We start from the raw sequence: 23,457 nt of genomic DNA, 5'->3' as shown, positions 1-23,457 counted from the left end.
AAGTTTTGAAAGCACTTAAATCACTGTTTGAACACCACAAAGCATTGGATGAAAAGTGAGTCACTTTTACTTTATTATTTTTCAAATTATTTGGAAGGGAAATTATTCAAAGTGCCATCCAAAAGAAATCAAAAAAAATAGGAGATCGGAAGTTAGTTCTTCTACAAGTTGGTATTAATAGCTGAATTATGTTCCCAGTCAGTTTTTTTTTTGCTGATTTTAGGTCCGTGAACGTTTGCGTGTTGCGATGGAGCGTGTTGCAACATTAGAAGATGAACTATCGACAAAAGGAGATGAAAATTCGTCTCTAAAAGCGAAATTAGCGAAGCTACTAGCTGAGGTCGAAGAAGCACATCAGCAAGTTTGTTATTCAATTTTTTCAGAAACAGACTGCTCATCTGAGACTGTTTATATTAAACATATATTTAAATTCTCAGAATTGCGCCCTTTGTTTTTTCGAAAATAGACGTTGGCGTTCAGAAGCATTCTCAAACGTTTAAATCATGAGGTCCTTTTAAGTTCTATATATAATCTCATTATGAATTTTTACTTCTTTTTGACAAAGAAAATTAACGGAAACTCCATCCTAATATCAGTTTTTTGAATGAATATTGCTTATAGCTAAATGCGTCTCAAAATGGAATAACAGCGGAAAAACAGCAGCAGCAAATTGTGAGTCTTTTGATTATTCGAATGAGTAATTAAGAAGTAATTTTGAACTTTACATAGCATTTTTCAAAATCCGAGAAGTAATAAAAGTGACCATCGTTCGTTTTTATTGATTGATATTTACAACTTCTGGCTGCTTCATATGCATTCAGTGAAGTAGGCTTTTATTTTTTAGGGGTCAGTTGAATCTGCAGGAGCTTTGGTTGAATTACAAGAAACGTGCCAACGGTTGAAACAAGAACTGGCGAACAGTATGCAGCAATGTCAGGAACTAAATAATCGGTATCGCAACCTTATCTACGTGTTTACTTCTATTTTCCTACTTTGAATCCATGGAAAAAGTTAATGTTTTGTCGATCAACTTTCCCATAATTATATCGTTGATGCAACGGTTGCTTGAATAGGTAGTTCAAACCATAGTAGGAAAGGGTTTAGTAATGTGTGTAAGTGCAGGAACACAGAATTAGAAGTTCAACTCACTGCAACGCAGAAAGAAGGCCGAATGGAGCAGGAGCAAATCAACAAGCTACAGCATCATCTTCAGGAGGTAGGCGTGTGTTTGTTCACTGCTTTTATTCATTTATTGGCAAGTAATTAATTCACTTGTAATAATTCACATTATTCGAAGAAAAATCTTTTAAGTAAGATGCAGTATTCTTTCGTTATGATCTGTTACAGTTGCAAGCGCAGCGTGAAGATCAAGAGACACGGATTTCAACTCTGGAAAGTCGTTACATGAGTGCACAGCGGGAAGCCACATGTTTACGTGATTTGAACGATAAATTGGAGCATCGGGTCAGTAAGTGGTAACCTGATTTTTACCTACTATTTCTTATCCCATATTAGCTGAAAGTTTAGTAGGAACCATATCTCCCAGTCGTATGTCTTTCAGTTTAAGCTCGATCAGGTCTGCCATTTGGCATCAGTTGTGAGTGAATCAGTATGAGCAAATATTACTGCTAATCAATTTCTTGAATTAGAATTGCTGCGCTTAAAAGTTCGAAAACGGATACATGGTTTAGGATTTTTGATTTGTATCATTTAGTTGCTTCAATATGTTATTTCAGCTTGCAAATAAAGATGCTGCAGTTCGACTGAACGAAGAGAAAGTACGTAGTTTACAAGAACGCCTTGAATTGGCCGAAAAGCAGTTGGCTCAAAGTTTGAAAAAAGCAGAATCACTACCAAGCGTAGAAGCAGAATTGCAACAACGTATGGAAGCTCTTACTGCAGCGGAACAAGTGCATATTGGCTCATATTCAAAAAAATAGATCAAATATTCTAATATCTACTAGATAATTTATGAAAAACTATTTCTGCGAACTTGCAAGTATTTGGCAGGGTTTTTGCTTCTGTTCTTTATGTCAGAAGTGACATGGCGTTTATGTATCAAGGGATAGTGAAATCAAGTGCATCTTTGAGTGGAGTTTATAATTCTTCTTGTGTATTGTACTTTTTATTACTGTTGAATTGCTTTCGTCAGAAGCAACTTAGTGCCGAGGAACAAATGAATCGCTTGGCTCGACAAGTTGAGGAGCGCAGCGCAGAATTGGAGCGTGCTGTGCAACGGGAGAAAATGAATGAAGAACATAACCAACGTTTATCATCCACCGTTGACAAACTGTTGAGTGAATCAAACGACAGGTGAGGGTTTATTCGTTATTTTTTGATCAGTTATGATAAACGATCCTGCGTATGCATGAATTTGAGGCACAAAAATAACCATAAAAGAGAAGTAGCAAGTCTTTAATTCACATAATTTTATTGTATGTAAAATGATTTCCTCTTTTTGCTGAATATTTGATTGCAGACTGACGATGCAGTGTTAAAGTTGTGGACATCCACGTTGAGCTTTTTGACTTGAAATTTTCTTCGTTTCGGTCTTCTTGCAAATTCTGAGCTACTTTCTATTTAGAACAGAAGAATTACCGAGTACCTTAAGTAACAGAGGGATCTTGCAGGTTACAGTTACACTTGAAGGAGCGTATGCAAGCCCTTGACGAAAAGAATCGCTTAACACAACAGCTGGAACAAACAAAGAAAATCTATGACCAAGTAGATGCAGTATTTCTTCCTGTTTCACTTCTTGGTGACCTTTGTGAAAATGCGAAAATATTTATGCTCCTTTGCCATTTTTGTATGAATTTTCAGCTGGTTAACTCCATTTAATATTTTGTAAATTTCAAGTCTTACCGAAGACTTCGAATTCAGCTACTGTTGTATAACGACAGAGATTGTAATGGCAAAGTCTGAAGTGGCAGCGCGAAGATGAATAGTGCTTTCTAGAGTTCATTTGATTTGCTCTTTACCCTTGAAAAGGATGGTTATCATCTATTCCCTTGCAGTTCTTAATTTCGTTTTTCTTTCAGTGTGAGCGAACGAAAGAACGTCTACAACGTGATAACGAAAGTTTGCGGCAGGAAATCGAAGCACTACGTAATCAACTTTATAACGCTCGTACTGCCCAATATCATTTCAGGTGAGGTAATATTAAGGTTATTGGATTTTAAATGCGCGCTCTTTTCGACACGCTCTTTCGACATAGTAGCAAGTGCTGATTCACACTTCAGTACATGGAGCGTTGTTTTTTATTCCGGAAAGTTATAGTGTATTTTCGAGGGCATGAAAAATTCAATCAGTTGACAAAAGAAAAAGTGGAACTATAATCATGCACTATGTTGTTGACTTATGCATCTAAACTAATTTATCTGTTCCTTTCGTTGTATAACTTTAACACAAGATGAAACGATACAGTATTTACTTGCTACACACTTTTCTTTTGTTTAAAAACTGCAGACTTGTAGAGCATATCCAATTCCAGTTTCAAGTATAATCGCGTTGTTGTTGTGTAGTTTAACATTCGCTTCACTTTCAGTCTTTTTGAACTAAAACGGTCAAAATTTGTAAAAGCCTCCATTCTCCTTGAATTTTGCTTTACTGTTAATTTGATGTCACCATGCCATACTGTTCTAGATATTTGAATTAAATATTAATGAAAATTGCAGGTTGCACAGTTCGCCTATGATATTGCCTGTAGCAGCGCCATCTGTATCTGTAGTACAATCGCCTTCAGGATCTGGGGGACCGCCCCCACCTCCTGTTGTGGTATCTTTGTTTGTATATTTTCCAGTGAACTCATGGTCCTTTCCAAAGTCTGACGTGTAATCCATAGTTTCCACTAAATCAAGGTGGAGTGGGATTTTATAATTCCTTTTGGTGTTATGTGGATTTTTTGTAGGCTGTTGCACCATCTACTGGTACAGCAGTTTATGGTGGAATGCGCCGCGCACAAAAAGGCAGACTGCAAGCATTACAAGAAGATCCAAGCAAAGTGCAAACATTGAATGAACAAGAGTGGGATCGACTGCAGCAAGCGCATGTGCTTGCTAATGTACAGCATGTAACAAGTTTGAACAAAATAACAACTCTGTTATAAAAATTTCCACAGTGTTTTAGGCAACACTCTTAGAGTCTTTTTTTTTTTAAATAATCATATAATGCGGAATATAAACAATTTCAAATCATTCTTGAAAATTTATTAAAAATCCGGAAGTCAATTTTTAGTTTTGTGAGTATTCTCAACCAAATCAAGGTTCTTAGGAATATTTAAACTTAATTGTTAAAAATTGAGAATCGAAATAAAATATGCAAAATCACTTTTCAGGCCTTTTCATCATCATCATCAATGATGGATATGACGGGGGGTGGTGGTGGGTCAGCTGCTTGTCCATCACTCCCAAACACTGCAACAGTGCCTGGTGCTGCAGATCCACATACTCTTGCTAATATGTTGCAAGAAAGGCTTGTTATTCTATGCTATATTTTTCATCACCCATATGGTGCTTCTAACTGCTTATTATCTGATTATGATGAGAGTATACTTATGATGATAAGTACTATACACAAAGTTATAAAGGTAATTTTGCAGATTGAATGCTATAAATTCAGAAATTCGATTAATAGAACAAGAGAAAACACATGCGGAACGTATCGCTGAACAGTTGGAAAGTCGTGCTACAGCAGTGGCTGCTGCAGCTGCTGCAGGTAATTTGCATTCGTCCTCATCAAATTGCGTAAATAGTCAAATCTATCATGATTCATGTTATATAGTTACAGTAAATGAAGAACCACAAGCATTGTCAGCACATTCGACACCACGCAATTCACCTCAGCAGGATTTTTTGGTTACCAAATATAATACGGTGTTCTTTTACTTCATCTCTTCTTTGATTACATCTTTATTTTTAATGTGTACGCTGCATTTTTCTTTCTTGACTTCACAATTTATTCGGATTTGAATCGGAGTGTATATTTTTACGCATTCCTTCTTTTTACTTTGCTTTTTCTTGTTGTTGTAGCTGCCCGCTAATGCGTCAACATCGCACATTCTTGGCGGTGGCGGCGGTGGACCAGTGGATTCTTCATACACTCATCAGGTAAACACACACTTTTTCTAAATTTATATGTTTTAGTGGTGGGGTTTTTTGTCAAATAGCAGATACTTGTGAAGGGATTGATTTCTCATTAAGTTTGCAATTGTATTTCTCAAATGAGCTCTAGTTTCCGACGAATCTGCAGTTTGGTGCAGTGGATGAAATGACAAATGGTGTGACAGCTTTTGATTATGGAATGCGTGGTAGAAGGTATCCAGGTGCAGCGGATCAAATGCAACATTCCTATACAGTATGCATCAGCTGTTTATTTTAATATCCTTTCGTTTATTCAATACAGTGAGATAAGATTTCACAGGTTAAATTTTAATTTTAAACCTAAGCAATTTTTTTCGCTGGTTATTCTATCCTTTTGGTTTTTACAGGGTTATCTTCTCGATGATGAATGTAGTCCCAGTTTGGGCCCAGCTCCTCCAGGAATATTAATGGACCGACTGTCGCCTACATCATCCATTACATCTTCACAACATGGCCACTCGCCCGTTTATGGAACACCGAGCACTGCAAAAGGTTTTTTTTTTTTGAACTTCCTTGATTCTAGTATTTTGAAGTTTTTATGATTCATTAGGCAACATTTTCTTTTCTGATCCTATAAGAAAACTTGTCGATGGTTGGTTAATAGAAGTTAAAACTATAGTGGCAAAGAAGCAACGTTCAACCTCTTCGACAGCAGCGAAGACCCTCGGGCGATTATTTAATAAGAAAGCGAAAAGTAGCAGTTGTGGTAGTAATTTACGTCAGTTGGCACAATATGAGCAAGGTATTTTGTCAATTTCGAGCTTAATTCAGAATAAACCATTGGGCTTCTTGGTTGTCGTAAACGGCCACATATTTCTCAACTACTCTTCATCCATTCTATGTTAACTTATTTGCATATTTGTTTACAGGCGGATATTCGGATAGTGAAATGTCATCAGTAGAGGGCATCGCTGTTACTGCGGGCGTAGCCACATCGTCTTCCCTATTAACGGGTAACAATTTCAGTACTTTTAATTTTCGGAAATAATTAGCTGAACGGCATTTGTTGAAATTTTCTCATGGTGTTTCAGCGGGCTTATCATCTTTACGCTTCACTTTGCCTTAGAATCTGAGAAATAATTGAGGTCCAGTATTTTTAACAGAATGCCTATCTACAAATTTTGTTTTTTAGTATAGTGAGACTGCATCTGTAAATAGTTGGTAGACTCGAGTTTCAAAACATATTCCTTAGTTCGCTTGAAAACGAGATATCGAACGTTCCATTCAAATAAGCTATAAATTGAATGCATTATTACATTACTCGTTTAATTAAAGTGGCTGCAGGTAAATCAGTGAACGGTGGAGTAATACTTGGTGCTGCCACAGCTGCTGATTTTGATAGAAGAAAAAAGAAGAAGTACGAATTGCTGGAGGAGGTATTGCTTTGTACTTATTATTGTTGGTGGAGCTATATGTTAATTTATATAAACTTTTCTAAGTTATATCTGAAATTTTTTCAATTATTTCTTGATATTATATCTATTGCAGGCGATGAAAGCACGTACTCCTTTTGCCCTGTGGAATGGACCAACTGTAGTAGCCTGGTTGGAATTATGGGTTGGCATGCCTGCTTGGTACGTTATTTTTTTCTGACTTCACAATTTAACTTACTGTCGTTTTTCCAAAGTAATAAAAAGTTTTACAGGTATGTGGCAGCATGTCGTGCGAATGTAAAAAGTGGTGCAATCATGAGTGCATTATCGGATCAAGAAATACAGCGTGAAATAGGCATCTCAAATCCATTGCATAGGCTGAAATTACGATTAGCTATACAGGTAGAAAATACTGTAGAATAAAATTGGTTATTTTCACGTAACGCAGTGGGGATGGACTTATGTAGTGCGTTATAGCAATTAACTTTGTTGCTTCTTGTTTTAACATTCATTCAACTTTTATATATTATAGGAAATGGTTTCTTTGACTTCTCCGTCGGCACCGCGTACAACACGCTTAACATTGGCATTTGGTGAAATGAATCACGAATGGATCGGTAATGAATGGCTGCCCTCATTAGGTGCAACTTGTACCTATTAGATTATGAATTTATTGTCTCTAAAGACTTGATTAAATCTTTTGCGAGATGGTGAGCACTAAACTTCAGAATACCAATAGTAGAAATAATCTTGGTTTCTTCCAGGTCTGGCGCAGTATCGGCCAGCATTTATGGAATGTTTATTGGATGCTCGGATGCTGGAGCATCTCTCCAAACGTGACCTTAGAACGCATCTCAAAATGCTCGATAGTTTCCATCGGTAGCTTTAATTCTTTGTATGATTTGCAGGATTTCATGTCTTAATATGAGCTAGACAGTTATTTATGTTTTGTTGCAGTACCAGTTTGCAGTATGGTATAATTTGTTTGAAGAAGCTGAATTATGATAAAAAGGCATTAATAGAAAGGCGAAAAGCTTGTGAAAACATCAGTAGAGGTTAGTCGTTTCAATTACCTTTGCTTCATAGTATTAAAATAATGTTTAAATTTATGGGATAGCAGCTCGCGCCATAGCCAGCTCGCGCCATAACTAGGAGGTATGACTTAACACGATATATCATTCACAATGATCAGCTGAAAGTCTTTTCTGGCTACAATTATAGTACATATGGTCATATTAGACTGAAATGGTCTGAATGAGGAAACGGATTCAATTGGTTTAAAGGATTCAATTGGTCTGAATGAGGAACGCAGCATTTTCTGAAACTTGAAATTGAATTGAAATTTAAAATTTTAAAATGGACGAAATTTCATAGTGACATACTATAGATGTACTAGTATGGAGTAATGATCGCGTGGCACGTTGGGTTGAAGAAATAGGTCTTGGGGCATATGCGGCCCAACTGAAGGATAGTGGCGTACACGGTGCCCTGATTGCACTCGATCACACATTTGATGCGCAGAGCCTCGCCTTATCTCTGCAAATACCACCACAGGTTAGTGCGTTACATCTCTGTGCTATCTTTTTGCTGCTACTTCAGTTGCCTTAAAACCAAATATCTCACTAAGTCTAATTCAATTGATATATTTATAGGATTTTTCTGCTCGCCAGTTGTTGGAACATGCATTTGAACAATTGATAATAGTTGGTGACTGTCGAAGTAGTACGACAACATTTGGTACTAGTGGTGCGGATTGTCGTGGTTCTACTGCAACAGCTAATGCAGCAGCAAGTGTGGCGTCTACAAATATAGTAACAGGAACAGGAAATTACTCATCGGTACCCCCGCCATCACCTCCCAGTTAACTGTGGTTTTGTATTTCGATGTCACTGAATGATTAATTAGCATGCACAGTCTGTGGTAACAGCACAGAAACTTGGTTGATCAGTCCCGACTCTGCTGTATACTTGCCGGTTTGCCATATCCAAAGTTAGTGTAAGCTAATTTGGGTTTCGCCGTACGCTCAAGATCTAGAGGCCTTACACGGAGCAAGAAAAAAGTTATTTTGCCCATTTCTTAAGAGAATTTACTGACTGGAACCGGTACATTTTCTCCTTAACCTTGTATGTTTCTTAAACCGGCTATTTTTCTTTGTTTCTAGGAAAATACGTTCTAGAACGGTGTTTTATTTCTAATGATGTTTTAATTCTTGCATCTGGTGATTTCCGATGGACAAGTAATAAGAACAAAAGACTGAATGAAAATTTAAGATTTTTAATAAAAATGGTATTTTGGCACATACGGCGTTGTGCTGCCGTCCTGTATCCTGTCATTCGCTTATTATAAGCTGTGGACGATCTCCATCTTTAATCTTGATGCATTACGTTGTGTCATACAAGATTATAAGGAAAATTAAAATATGGAGTTGAAGTTGCCTTTTTTGTCTCCTTTTCACTACTTTGCAGGGACGTTCCTTTATTAAATGTACTTTAAATTTAATCGTAAATAGTGATAATGTTGCCGATGTTAAATGGATGAGAAAATTCCGAACAGTTGCCTCCAGGCATGCCTTTATCGGTGGATTGTATTTGGATCATTAATATGGCTTCATTCTGTAAGGCCTTCATCATTTGCTATTTTTTCCTTGTAAGACTTTCGTCTTTGTTGTTCTTAATGATGTTGTAATCTTGCTTGGAAATTGGCTGAAACAATTCTATTCCAGTGATTCTTCTTGAGATCTTTTTTATGTACTTTTCGCTCTTTTTTAGTCTTGTTACCATGCCTATCACCTTGTTCGTTATTAAATTATACAAATTCTAAAACAGTTGCAGAATTTCAATCGCGAACGATAGGAAGTACTTTTGATTATGAAATTTTTATATAGTAATCAAAATCAAAATTCGACGGCTTCTAAAACGTACTGTGTCCTTTGTACACTTATTTGCTAAGGTTTATTGGTGTCAACGATACTAATTAATAGTTTCATTACCTTGTTTTTCCATCAGTCTTGCTGTCTTCATTCCGCCGTTACTTTTTTATCCAACTTGCATTCATCTTGCCAACCTTAATTCTGAATTTAGGACGTAATTAGTAGTAAGGTTCTAAGACTTCCAACTGAAGGAGGGAAGCTTTGTAGGTGATGTGTACAGGATTTCTTGTTACTGACTCACCCATGATTAACTATCGACACTGGGAAGTTTTCTCTGTGGGTCTTATAGCTGATGCTAAGATTGCTACTGTATGTAGGACACAACGCGCATGTTTTCCACCGCGGGAAATAGAACGTAAATATCTTCCGGACACCGGATGATTTCCTGAATTACTGCGCCAATTTTTCAGCATTTCCTCCTTATCATGTATAAGATATCGTTGTGGGGAGTTTTTCGCATACATTTCTTTTTTTTTTTGCAGAAGCATGCATTTAGCAGAATTAACAGAAATGCAAAAGATGTACAAAGTTCTTTCGGCAAATTAGTAGATGTCCAGTGACGTAATCAACTACAGCTGTACGCCATAGAAGGTTATTCATTTCCCTCCCCCACTCCCTGACACTAATCCGTTTTGTGATCTCCTGATATTCTGCAAACTGCTGTGTAGGATCTTCATCTCTTCATATCAGATGGAAGCATGAAATTTCGAACTCCCTCGGTTTTATTGGGACTTCCTCGCTGTCAATTACAATGAATTGCTTCCCTGGAGACAAATAGCAATATAATATTTTATACAACCTCATATCGCTTAATAAGTGGCTGTGTTAAACGGCCGTTATTGTGAGCTCAATTCGAGAGGGCTATATAGCTGCGACTGTGCAACCAGAAGCTCAATACTCAATAGTCCCAATATTCACAATAAAAATTTGCATGAACATATAACATGGCGCGAAAGGTGCAGGAGTAGGCATTTACCAATGAACATAAAAATATGCTGAGAGTGGTGAGTGGATGCAGGAACTTCCAGCACTACGCCTCAAATAAGTTGTACTGCAAATAATAAATGCACCTCAAATAAAAATACCAGCATGGATATCGTCACGAAGCACTAAAATCCAAACCATGGCGAGTTTCTCGTATAGCCCATAATTTAAGGGGCAGGTTCTGCTCTATCCGTACCAATCCATTATTTAAAAAATAAGCAGCTAGAAGCATTTCACTCACAAGTATGTACAGAACGGCTTGCGGCAGAAAATCCGACTACTTGCAACAGTTAAGCCATCAAATTAACAAAGTTCGGTAACGCGATCAATGCGAAAGAATCAGTAGTAATTCGTGAACTCGCTTTACTTCCATTTCTCCATCTCTTCCCTACAAAAAACTCTTGTCTCAAAAGCCCTCAGAAATTTTTTACGAATCAAAGCTTTCTTCCCTTACTGGTCCTTAATACCGATGTTTATCTAGGAAACTCACCTGTGGCTGCCTGGTTTCATTTGATTCCTCACGCCACCCAGAATATTAACCGTAGCCTTACTTACGGCAATTATAGGCCGTAATACTGTAGTTGGAGCTTGTCGAAGAAAGCCGCGTACAGTCGAATAACCACTTGCTTGATCTTGTAGTGCAGCTAATTGGAAATCTAACGCTGTATCACTTATTTCCTAAAATTATCCGTGTCAAGAAAGACAATTAAGTACCCAATATCTTAGAAATATTATTTCTGCATAATTTCCTTACCCGCCCAATGGCTTCCAAAGCCATATTAAAGCCCTCTCTGATATCATTTGGCGGTCGAAGTACCGTATAATCTATCATATTTCTTCGATGTCGATATATTGGGTATTCGGGTGAAACAATATCAAATGCCAATTCCGCTACGCTCTGCAACATTTCATCAAATTTTCGTGTTTGGTATAAATCACGTTTTTGTAAAGAACGAATAGAAACACAAAAATCCGAACCTGCACAATTCCGACCATTCTTTGCAGCATATCTACTGCAGCCGTTGCGGTGGATATCCCAAAACTTTCCGCCCCTCTTTGTAATCCTTTTACGATATGACCTTCTTCCCTACAATACTCGTTTACTGGCATCAAAAACAGATCTCGAATCCCAAAGCCTGAAATTGCTAGGGCCTACAACCGACTGCACAATAAAAATTATTGAAAAACAATGTACCATAGCGTTCTGAAGTCTGGTAACGTCTTTTTTTTTTTTTTTTTGCTTGAAAAAAACATGACGTTCAAGTATAACGTATCGAAATTCGCTCACCAATTTCTACCAATGACTTGATAGGTCCATATGACGTAATAAACTGTACTAATTGTTTGTTGTTAATATCGTTAAGCCAGGCATTAATAGCAAACTAAAATTTTCAGACAGGTACAGATGACATACAAACACCAATTTAAGCCTCCTGAGGATATTTATAATCTAAAAGCACTAAAAAGTTTCAATTATGCATTAAAAAGAACCAACTGACTTACTTTAACACATCGATCATAACCAAGTAGCCCTCGAGTACAGTTGAGTTCCTTCAAACGTATTTCAGTGCATTTGAAATCGCTCAACCCTACCAAAAGTCCTAAAATCCAACCTTGATCTGGACGCACCCGCTTTCCATTTAAATCCAAACGAATCACAGCAGATGGCGAAAACGTAAATTCCCTATAATAACTAAGGGATATAGTTACCATCAAGAAAATATTACGTGAAATATAGAGCCAGTGATCCGTTAAACCGTTAACTTAGAAATAACATACATAGAACGGTCATTACTTACTTAAAGTAGATTTTCCCTTTAACGATCGATTCTGCTTCCAAGGAATTTATTTCCAAAGAGCTTTTCCCATGATAATCGGTCTGAAACAGCATAAATGATTTCAGAAGAGTTGTGGACCGTCCCTAAATTTCACATCGTACAGAAGCAAACTGCAATTATAAAGAATAATTTGAATGGAATCTTGATATCTCTCCAAAAAAAAGTGCAGTGGAAGATGTTCATATGGGCTTTAAAAAGTCATTATTTTTCGAAATCTGGATAGTTGAAAAAAAAAAATGCATATAACAATAAAAATAAATATGCCAACGACAAATACCAGTACAGAAACAGATTTTTCGTCGTCGTTTTTTTCTTTCGTTATATCAAGTTTTAATTTTACACTTTTTGCTTCTTTACATGCGATAGGCGAAACAGCACGAATATTGCTATCAGTCTTTTCTGTAGTTAAACACTGAATCACAGCATTCGATGACGAGTGAGGAGGAGGACTCATATGATCCATTAAATTTGTGACGGTATTGGTTACGGGTCCTAAAATTGCCAGCAGAGGGGAATTAATGGGAGTAAGATGCAGCACTGATCTATGGAATATAGTATTAAGTCATAAGAACTAGTTGAATTCAAATTACCACTTTCGTCAAACAAATCACTTGCTGAATCTGGTCGTCCATCGACCATTAAATTATCACTAATACCTTCATCAAGATGGAAATCATCATCTGAAACTGTTTTTTAAAACATTCAATTACATCTGCATCATTCACTATGATTCGAAGCGTTATTACCTAGTCCAGTGCAAATAATGTAAAATACTGACGAATATGCAAATTAAGTAGATCATAAGCGAATAGTGAGTTTCGCCGTTCTTCATCATTGCAAGATGAATCATTTTGCATAGTCATCTCCATACAATTTGTTACTGCGCCTGAATATGTATCGCCAGCGCACTGCATACTATCGGTATTTCCATCCAGACGTACTTCTAACCATGGCTTTGATGGCATTTTCGATGTTGCGGTATCTTCTACATTAAAAAATTACTCTGACTCTTGCAAACAATTATTCCATAAACTACTCCAAGTTATCAAAATACTGGGAAGGACCAAACCTGCTTGTAAGACACCAACACTACCAGAGAGATCATTTATATAATCTTCGAGAAACTCCAGAGTATCCTGGTCAGCATTGATGCGCAAAGGCAACAAGGAAACTTTCATTTTACCCTCATGTTGAGGAGTTTCATATAAACGAACTGAAAACATCGGCGATTGCGAATGACGTGGAAACGTCTGATCCCACACATGCTACAAATAAATGGATTATGTAGTAAAACTTTAACGAAAACAAATAAAAATGAAGCATGAGTGTGTTTAGTTTCAGTGTAGTCCTCCCTGAAAATCGGTTGGTCCTTGAAGCTTACCGGGTAAAGCAGCTTATTAATTTTTGAAGACACCATTTTATCCAAAATTTCAATTGAACCGATACTGAACAGTCTTGTAGATAACGCCGGCGCATCTTTATCGTATATTTCGAACACAAATTTAACCTAATATATAAGTTGTAATCATTCAAAAGATAGAATTTGATAGGTAATAAGATTAGTCAATCACATTTACGTACGACTGAAATAAATTGCAATAGTTCCAATTCAAAAAATTATGATTCTTTGCCAGTTCGGGCCAGAAAATCGTTTAAGGTAACAACACGAACCGACTAATAAAACTTGCTTTGAAAAAACGCAAATCAACATGAACAGAATAATCTCTGTAATGACCACCAACGGGAGAGTTATCACGACGTAGCTTTCCTCCACTTGATATACAGTAAGGTTTGGAAGATGGTTTTGATGTGCCTGAAATGGCAAAAAACAATAGCTGCAATTGCCAGAAACTATATAGCTCTAAAAAAAAGTGCTAAATCACCGAATCCTTATGGTCTTTTCGGAATTATTATCATTAAAAACTTACTGAAGTCAGCACCACCGTATAAATGAAGTTCTAGCGACACATCATCAATACAGTATTTGATACACGGAGTATAAATTTTGTTCATAGCAAAAAGAACCGATCTGTTCGGCCTACCATCGATTTTTGTCAAGTAATCATCGTATGTAACAGGAGCTGTGTCATCGGCGAATAGAAACCGTGCCCATGGCTTGCCGTTACCAGCCTAAAGTTTTATGTGACTAGAACTAGAGAGAAATATGACTAGCGAGAAGAAATACTCAATTCCAAAAACAAGAAAAGCATTTACTAGATTTCAAAAAGTTGAAAAACACAAGGAAAGAAGTATACCGTGATTCCACTCCCGGGAATTTCATCAAGCAGACAAAAGCCCTCGTCAATTCCGAGCACTCCGGATGAATCTCTAGGCTTGCTTTCCTCTGTTGTATTAAATAAATCTGCAGCATATCAATTTGTGAGTAGTAAACAAAGATTCAGCGAATGTTTTAGAGATTAAGAAATTAATTTGGTAGAGAAACAACATGTACTAATTTTAAAAATAATTTAAAAATAATTATTAGATAAAACTTACCTATCACTGCATTTGATAGTACTTGAGAAGTGTGTGACAAATTCTCAGGTGAATCTATCGGGTACTCAAAAATTTCATGTCTGGATTGCAATACTGCTGATCGAACCATTTTCTGAATTTCAAAGTACATTAAATAATTATGATGAAAATGAACAATCATTTATAAGAGAGTGAATTTGCAGTGCCTCACTAACTCTTAAAACCTTTAATTTTGGATTTTGACCATAGAGTTCCTGGAAGAATCTTCAGTTACTAAAATTCACATCTTTGTTATCCTTTTCTTTTTTTTTTTTGTTACCTTATTGATTCCTCTTCGCTTATCTGTTTCTTACGACTGCATTAGCACTTTTAAAAACTTCCGTACAAAATTTTGGTAAGTCATACAAATGGTACACCTAACTGTAAATAATAATCATCTTCCCAGAACCTAATTTCCCGTAGAATAACTGGAAGTTAGACTTTGTATTGGTAGTTTCAGGTGAACCGTGCGTGGAGATGATATTGATGCCATGTGCAAATGAAAATTAGGCATGGAACTAACAACATTTGTAGTACTCTTTTTAGCAAAATATAACTGAGATGCAAAAAGTCAACGAAAAGCGAGGGTTTACAGTATACTAATACTTTGACGAAACATCTGAATCTATCGAAAATAAAAATGAAAAATCAAAACTGTCCCAAAGAACAGCATCCACCTCTTCACTGTTATGGTAGAAGAAAGGGAGCGGAAGAATAATTATTATCAGGAGAAAAGGAAGAATATTAGGTCGCCATATTAAAATTACACTGAAATAGAACTTTCTACTAAATGTCGCAATTAAGGCAGGTTATTAACATATAGTCATCTTTTTAATAATTAACAGGCATTTCAGTGAATTCACGAAAGGAATGGTATACTCTGCAGACTCTAAGGTGACATGCATGGAACGGAAATAATGAATAAAAACTAATGACAACCAACGATGTGTCCAGCATACTCGACGTATGGGTCATCTTGGAAATATTGAGCGCATCGCACTGCAAGCTTTAGCATCCTCGGGAATGAAATGATCAAGAAAATGAATTTAAAATAAAGAAAATTGATAATGCGGTGAATACAGGAAACAACATTAAATTACTTCAACTAAAAAGTGATGGAGTAAAATCAAAGTAGCAATGGCGAGCTGACAATGAAAATGGGATTAACATGTTTCTATAAGAGCATCTTGATGATGCTTTTATTCTGAGTCCTTGCAAGAAAAGAATGATAGAGACTTTGACATAAAAAGCAGTCAACTGAAAGATGAAGGAAAGAAGCATGTTTTCCACAAATTTTTACTTTTCAAATATGGTTCAAGAATGCTCACCTACTTAGAATCCCATGAAATATATATTTTAGAACATAATTCCTTATAGAACTTACTTCAATATTTGCCATTTGTTGTTCAGTGGATACCCGCCTTCTTGAATTCCGGATTGTTGATTTACTGATTGGTGTTTGCAATCCACTTCTGGGTATAGCCACTTTAGAAGTCTGTGCATCTAGCAACTCAGCAATGGCATTAACTACTAAACACAGGGAATCCGAACAGGCCCACAACTGCAATTTTTATAACTATTACGATGACTAATGACGATATCCAATACACAGAAGTTGAATCATAAAACAATAGTTCCAGAGAGCTGAAACTTCACAAAAGAATTGCTGGAGTTGAAATTTAAAAACACCTTCAACAAATCATTTTTGCATCTAACTTCCAGCAATGGAAAACACTTCTTTAGCCTGCCATCAACAGTACTGAAGCCTTTCGCTGCCATCACCTGAAAATTATAAACCTTTTTTTGAAATGGACAACAGAAACAACAATATGCTCAAAGCAGTCGGTACTATTTATGTAAAAAACACAAGAAACTACTGGAAATTCCCGATATTAGCTATTGAATTGATTTGTTTAATCATTCACTATTACATCTTTCGTCGGCTGATTGGAAAGAATATGAAATATAAATTTTCTAATAACGAATTAGGAGGGGAGTCCGAAACTCATCTGGCAGTCTACACCAACTATAAGTTTGATAACTCAATACAAAACATACCTCTAGTTGCAACATACCCACAGACAGTATATGTATGAATTTAGGCTCAAATTTTGTGGACTTGGTTTCATCTTGATTCCCAATGATTTGTAAATGCGGATTGAATGATGCGAAGAGCTTGAGCTGCTCAAATATGCATTCAAATTTATATATTTCTAGATCCTGCATGATTCGACTACTGACGTCGCAAGAACCAAGCACCACTCTGAAAAGTCCGAGATCCCATGAAATAAAAGTGAGATAAACTTCCAACCGCTGCATGCAGTATCGATTTATCTAATTCCATAAAAATACATATGTCTGATTATGCGTTTGTAATTAGACAAGTCAGTTGATGTATACATATATCGGATTACTACGAACCGTAATGATAAAGGAGATGATGGATTCTTGAAATAATGTTCGTAAGCCAACAGGGAGGATGAGAAATGCATATGTAGTTCTGTCGTTATTTGTGGGATTTCGTAACCAGGAATACCGTAATCGACGATATCGAAGAAGCTGATTAATTGATTGATCCAAAACTGCTCAGCATTTGTACACGGTTTCAAATGTAACATTGTATTACGAATACCAACTCCAACCAGCATATTCTGAAGTATTTTGATTGGTTACTTCTGGCATGGAAAAAAACTAGCACGCATCAACACCAAAAATATAGTTGAGAAAAAAAGAAGTAAAATCAAGAATATAGCTATTCCTGGAAAAAAAAAACTTTCGAAACTAAATAGGAAAAAATTTGTTACAACTTTCTGATTCAAACGATGAAGATAAATTAATGGATCACATAATGGATGACCCTGGCTCAGAAAAATCTATAAATGGTTACAGTGACTCGGTTACGGTAACTCTGTCAAATAATAAATGAAAACCTTGAGATTTTCGGGGAAGTGAAAATCAATTCTAACTGCAATGGCGAAATTATCTTCTTCCTCCAGAAAGCAAATTTCTTCATCTACTACCGGTCCTGCTTGGATTCCTTCTTTGAAATGCTGGGCAAAATCCTTCTTCAAAACACACCGTTCATATGGGATTATATCTCCAATAAGATCTAAAGATATCACTTGCACTGGGTATATTTATATATAAAAAAGACCATTGGGAACTATAGCAAAAAATTTCGTGATTGAAGACACACTTACTTTTATGAAAAAAACTGGCAACTTTGGAAGTTGAATAAAAATAAGACAACTCTCTGTTGCCATGAAAACCATTAACTGTCATTATTTGCGTTTTGTGTAGAATTGCACCGATTTGGCCTAGTTTTTTCACAGCTCCATCCTGAAATCCGGAAAAACAAAGATGACACAGTTGGAACAGATACATTAGAAAATGGATTTCCGAAAGATTGTAAAAGCAAACTTCAAATTCAGTTCCTATAAGCACTCGGCCATCATTTATATTTGCCACCAGACAAAAACTATGAGATTTTTCGCTGCCTAATGCATTTACTGTTGGACTCGAACCATGAGAGCAAGAAACATTGCACTCACTGTGAGCAGAATCTATAATTCAAAAAATTTGAAATTAAAATATGAACTAAGACTTATAATATTATGCAATTCATTTTAAAAACGAAACTTGATGTTAATAAAATTCCGCTTACCTCAGCAAGCAAAAAAGAGTTCGTGGAAAGAATGCAAACAAATTTTAAAGAAAAATTACTTTTCCTTTTTGAAGATCTACAGAGTTCGAAGAGTCCGCCACCCGATACTTCCATATCTCTCTGCCGATCAGAACTGTTCAAGATTGGGGAAGACGGTTGCCACATCGACAAATCGTTCATCAACCTTCATGTATCAGAATTTATGCAACAATTCAGACAATAAATAAATTTTAGAATAAATACAAGGACAGAAATTTCGCAAATCATAAAACTTATATCAAAAAGAAACGGTTGAAAATTGGTGCGACAGACTGATGTACCTATTTCATTCCGAAAAACCTGTTCTAATCATAAACTCCTTGAAACCGATGACCCTAACACAGTTAATATCAATCAAAATCAGTGGTTTATTTTGCTAAACTTTAGTAGAAGTGTTCTCAGTTTGTTTCAAGCTCATAGAGTATTGCCTTACAACGCTTCATTACTGCTGTATTTTATGTTACAATGAACCATTCAGGTTGAATATTACAGGAAAAAAACCTATTGTAAATAACTTCATGATAGTGGCGACCAGGGAAGTGAACTCGCACAGTTGGAATAGTTAACTCGCATTTTATTCGTGCATTTGATAGACAATTTTCACCAAATTCTAACATCTCCCTTGTGCTTCCAACCACAATTATCTAAATAACATGAAATGAACATTTCTCTATTATTCGGCGAAAAAAGAAAAGCAAAAACAAAATGAAGGTGGGTAACTACCAGTTAACTACCAACCATTCGGTTTTCATTGCGTATAATACATTTTGAGAATGGTCCCTCCATTTTAACATCTGCCTCGTTTTCAGCATCATAATGCGAGGCACAGGAGTAACCTGTTTCATTACAGCGTGTGGAAGTCGACTCCAAGCTACTGTTTCTATTATCGTAGCTAAGTTTCAAGCTAAAAATTAATTTCATGACAATAAATATCCTTTCAATATATAATAGTTATTAACATATGGTACCATAAAAAATGACAAATTTACCAATTCGATTCAAAAGCAAAAGATCACTCTTACAAAAAAAAATCCTTTTGATATACCTGACACAACCTCCACCACATGTCTCTGAACAACCAGCAAAAAGAAAGAGAGAATCGAGACTCGCCGAGCCAGTATTTTCAACCAAATTGAAGGACCCTAGAATCTATAACTGAAGAGAAAAACCTAACAAACGTTATTCATCGCTGAAAAAGTGAAAAAAAAAACTACGTACTTTCATAGCACCTATGTTAATTTGCGTTAACTTATACAAAACTTCGAGATTACAAAAATTGATCAGACCTTATTTTCCAAGTGATCCAATGCCAGTACCCTTAAAATATTCCCTTATCTCAACAAAAGCATAAAAATACCGTTTACAGCAGAAGCTGAAATAATAGCTGTTCCGTACTGCCTTAAGCGCGATAGATCAAATTTTGGCATTTCTAGTCTGACATCCATCAAGGTCAACCTTACTGACTCTTTATGCAAATTTCTTTTCCAGTGGGGTGCTCGAGTTGGAGAAGATTCAGAACGTCGTAAATCTACTACTGGTATCCTAAAAACAAAGACTACTGTCATTAGCATTAAACCTAAATTTAGAAAACGATAAGAAGTACTGCATTTTTTGTGTTACTGCATGAGCAAATGAAAAAAATCAGACCTCAAATTTATGTCCCATTCTGGACAGCCAATAGTAAATGCTAGTGATGATGGTGTGTTGTTTACATCTTGCATAGCGGTAAAGAGCAAATCTGTTCTGAAAAATCACTAACCGTAATATGAGTAAAAAGAAATATTTATCGAAAAATCCAACGCACGTCATAATCGCACAAAATTTACTTCAAGCCTCGTGATACGTCGTTAACGTTATGAATCGATGAAGGAAATGGATAAGTGTGAAAAGGTTTCGTGACCAAAAGAGAAGATATTCGATCAATTATCGAAATGTCTAATTCACTTTCACAAGTTGTCACGTTTACCGTCACATCATAATGCTGAAATTGTAGCATGACAAAGAATAATGTTTGAGCTCCGAATTTCCAGAGAAAACATATCTGTATTTTATACGAAGTTTTGAACGAAGTAATTTAACTAAAAAGTAAGAAATCAGTATCCCTTTATGATCCAGACCTGTGAATTTTTGCCATTTTCTACGGTAACCATTAATCGACGGCTTTTTTCAGTTGTTGATGCATAATCGCAAAATGAAAAGAGTTTGATATTTTCTTCGGTGTCCTTAAAAACGAAACTTTTGCAAAAAAGACCTGATGTGTTTGCAAATACTGTTTCGAACAAAGTTATGGAACAAATAATACCGTGCTCGACGAGGTCGGCGACAAAATTTCTAATAATTCCACATCAAGCGCTTCTAAATTCATTGAAAAACAGTAGTTTTCCCGACTTTTTACTTGATTGTAATCAAACGTGACTCCTTCACCAATGAATCTAAAAATGCATGGAACTGTATAAAATGTGTAAAAGAACTACATAACATTATAGGAATTAGAAGAGAATTACTGTAGGTGGTCATCTCCATATAAATGTTTCGTATTCAGATTTAATTCATGTAACTGAACTCCAAATCGCAGAGAAGACGCTGCCTTAAAGAACCCTTCTGCCAATTCCTTGTATGAACTGATAATATCAGCCACGTTTTCGATGCCTCTAAAATCAGCGGATAATTGAACACGAATTCACCAATAAAATTTCTCGTTATGCAAAATCATATGGAAAAAACGACCCAAAATTTAGCATCAAATAACTCAGAAATTAATAGCAAACCTGTTCCGAACTTCATCTTGTCCAAGATAATCTTTATGGGTGAGGACAAAGACAACATTGCAAATGCTTGCTTTAACACTAATCACATCAGATACAGTGTCCGAATTTCTCAAAGTTTCTGCAATAAGAAATATTGCATTTCTTGAAATCAGCACTAGTTTACAGACATATTTTACCAAACATTCTTTGCTATTCTTCTGTGGCATTTTTAATATAAAAACCAACTCTGCGAACAGTTGCTTCTTAAATTTTCCTTTGGAAATCTGTCGACTCGACCATCTCCTATATCACTGAGATTCAAGGAAACATTAGCCATTTGTTCTTCAATCGATGCTACTGAAGGTTTTCTCTGTGCATCATAAAACATCATTGAACCACCCCAGTTGCCTGAACATCATAATGATTTCTGAGTTCTACTTGAAAAAAAGTGCAGTGACTGGCATACTAGCAAATTAAAAAGAAAGTGTATGCAGACTAGACCGCAGTTATCGCTTTTAAAATCAAAGTCTTCCAGAGAGAGAGAGAGAGAAAACCAAATCAATAGTTATACTCAAGAAAGATTATCAGTAGTAACGTTTACCATGCTGGAAGTCTGTATTCATTTGGTTCGACGGTACAATTCTTGTCTGCAACTCGGCTTCAACCTGCTGATAATCTTGCATACACATTGGTTTCCCTAAAGTGCACTGTCCACCATCTAAAACAAGATCCGATAAACTTTCGAAGATACAAAATCATCGAAAAAAAGAAGTAGAAGGCTTGTCAAGTTGTTTAAACAAACCAGAGTTTGAAGGAGGCTTTGCAATTGCAGCAAAAAATGTTTTCAAAATGGTCAATTGCGAAGGCGTCAAAAATATACAGAGACCATCAAAGTTAAGGCTAATTTCCTGGAAAAATAATAATGAGTCAGTGTTAGCAAAGCAAAAATGAAATCGAGATAAATTTAGAATATCAATAGGAAAACAAAAAAAAAAGAAATCAACCTTTTCAGAAGACAAAGTGTATTGTGATGAGATCTCGTTGTTACGTACTCGAACAATAACAGTTTCAACGCTACCACTAAATGATGCAAACATAACTGGATTCGACTCCAATCTGCAATTCCAATTCTTCCATATATTCGAAATATATATATAAAAATCAAAATGCAACGAATGAGCAAAACATACATAGTGCTACTGGAAGAATCTAACGGTGAAGAAGTGGCAGAAGGAAATTCATCTTCCATATAACTGTTACGAGAATAACATGATTCATAAATTGTTGAAGTTGCCGATATCTGTACGGAACATAACATACTGCCGCCTTTTTCACAGTGTTCATCTGATGAATCCGAAGAAGCTGACAGTTTCTGAACCAAATGTAATTTGTAAGCCTTGGAGATTAAAAGGGAAAGTCTATTTTCTGAAATACTTCGTTTAGCACGCAAATGAAACCAATGAAAGCAAAATCATTAAACAAAGCGTAAATATACCGACCTTCATTGTTTTCTCTTTTTCACGTCGGAGATACATGCTTGTTATGACTTGTGTTGATGCAGACATATTTTCTTCTGATAAATCTCTCATCTCTGGCCTAAATGGAAAAAAATAAAAACTTGCAACAATATACTGCCTATAAGATGCGCAAATGGACCCTTCACCCACACATTTTTTGCGCCAAAGTATGCACACTCATATAACTCACCTAGTAAAAATATCGGTATAAAGACGTATGCCTTTTACATGGAAAAGTTTATTGAAATCTGGAACAGCCGATAACGAACGTGGTTGTGAAGTAACCGTTTCAGCGCTGAAAGCTTCCGACTCTAACTGTTCGTCAATGAGTTCAATCCTGCATAAAATATCGAGGTGCAATGGTTCGTCTTTCGGGTAAATTTGATTTGCAAAAAAAAAAAGAACTACCCATGGATAACGCAGTTCCAACGATGAAAGGCTAAGGACTTAAAAAGAATCTTGCAAAAGTCTTTGCAAAAAATTCCTCGTTTTCATCAACTGGAAATAATGCTTGATGATAACATACCAATCAATTCGCAGTTCCAAAGCAGTGCATAACCAGATTCTGGATCGGGAATACCTTCCAAGCGAATAATAGCATCGTTGAAAATTAACCGAAACGAGAGATGACAGCATCAATGACCTAAATTCATGCACACTGATATGACCAGATTGAGAAACGTAATCTACGAAGCTCACATGAAGAAAACTGTT

The 23,457-nt window shown here is 36.1% G+C and overlaps 2 protein-coding genes across 2 annotated transcripts in view; one reads left to right on the top strand and one right to left on the bottom strand.

The window, feature by feature from the left end:
- LOAG_18738 (liprin-alpha) overlaps window positions 1-8,719 on the top strand; it is a 10,644-nt gene extending 1,925 nt beyond the window's left edge. Inside the window, exons 7-33 of the mRNA XM_020451401.1 lie at window positions 224-361; window positions 622-672; window positions 845-951; window positions 1,123-1,216; window positions 1,348-1,464; window positions 1,737-1,910; window positions 2,153-2,313; window positions 2,631-2,724; window positions 3,039-3,148; window positions 3,675-3,774; window positions 3,908-4,069; window positions 4,334-4,470; window positions 4,598-4,713; window positions 4,786-4,871; window positions 5,028-5,105; window positions 5,248-5,352; window positions 5,486-5,630; window positions 5,758-5,880; window positions 6,008-6,091; window positions 6,423-6,514; window positions 6,627-6,712; window positions 6,784-6,913; window positions 7,044-7,152; window positions 7,276-7,390; window positions 7,469-7,566; window positions 7,899-8,065; window positions 8,164-8,719. Coding sequence (XP_020304819.1) covers window positions 224-361; window positions 622-672; window positions 845-951; window positions 1,123-1,216; window positions 1,348-1,464; window positions 1,737-1,910; window positions 2,153-2,313; window positions 2,631-2,724; window positions 3,039-3,148; window positions 3,675-3,774; window positions 3,908-4,069; window positions 4,334-4,470; window positions 4,598-4,713; window positions 4,786-4,871; window positions 5,028-5,105; window positions 5,248-5,352; window positions 5,486-5,630; window positions 5,758-5,880; window positions 6,008-6,091; window positions 6,423-6,514; window positions 6,627-6,712; window positions 6,784-6,913; window positions 7,044-7,152; window positions 7,276-7,390; window positions 7,469-7,566; window positions 7,899-8,065; window positions 8,164-8,376 — 3,192 coding nt within the window. The 3' untranslated portion in view covers window positions 8,377-8,719. The remainder of the gene's footprint in view (window positions 1-223; window positions 362-621; window positions 673-844; window positions 952-1,122; window positions 1,217-1,347; window positions 1,465-1,736; window positions 1,911-2,152; window positions 2,314-2,630; window positions 2,725-3,038; window positions 3,149-3,674; window positions 3,775-3,907; window positions 4,070-4,333; window positions 4,471-4,597; window positions 4,714-4,785; window positions 4,872-5,027; window positions 5,106-5,247; window positions 5,353-5,485; window positions 5,631-5,757; window positions 5,881-6,007; window positions 6,092-6,422; window positions 6,515-6,626; window positions 6,713-6,783; window positions 6,914-7,043; window positions 7,153-7,275; window positions 7,391-7,468; window positions 7,567-7,898; window positions 8,066-8,163) is intronic.
- A 1,422-nt stretch (window positions 8,720-10,141) lies between these two features.
- LOAG_04624 (hypothetical protein) lies at window positions 10,142-23,379 on the bottom strand (the record flags this gene model as incomplete). The annotated part of the gene is made up of 42 exons (XM_020446644.1): window positions 10,142-10,812; window positions 10,915-11,102; window positions 11,179-11,322; window positions 11,403-11,560; window positions 11,713-11,806; window positions 11,928-12,108; window positions 12,224-12,303; window positions 12,540-12,754; window positions 12,853-12,942; window positions 13,041-13,247; window positions 13,332-13,527; window positions 13,644-13,769; window positions 13,951-14,075; window positions 14,191-14,392; window positions 14,518-14,624; window positions 14,759-14,870; window positions 16,161-16,337; window positions 16,466-16,558; window positions 16,835-17,039; window positions 17,198-17,427; window positions 17,707-17,885; window positions 17,977-18,115; window positions 18,197-18,339; window positions 18,500-18,624; window positions 18,981-19,123; window positions 19,218-19,383; window positions 19,525-19,621; window positions 19,837-20,021; window positions 20,127-20,222; window positions 20,306-20,460; window positions 20,597-20,701; window positions 20,782-20,911; window positions 20,984-21,130; window positions 21,248-21,365; window positions 21,473-21,634; window positions 21,828-21,944; window positions 22,029-22,134; window positions 22,231-22,342; window positions 22,417-22,598; window positions 22,726-22,822; window positions 22,934-23,080; window positions 23,270-23,379. 42 exons carry the CDS (start codon window positions 23,377-23,379, stop codon window positions 10,788-10,790), a joined length of 5,916 nt encoding a protein of 1,971 aa, XP_020303043.1. The 3' UTR covers window positions 10,142-10,787.
- Window positions 23,380-23,457: the final 78 nt, after the last annotated feature.

This window comes from Loa loa (assembly GCF_000183805.2).
Source record: "Loa loa unplaced genomic scaffold supercont3.477, whole genome shotgun sequence".
Lineage (NCBI taxonomy): Eukaryota > Metazoa > Nematoda > Chromadorea > Rhabditida > Onchocercidae > Loa > Loa loa.
The sequence above is the reverse complement of the archived record's forward strand: the minus strand, read 5'-3'. Positions and strand labels throughout refer to the sequence as shown.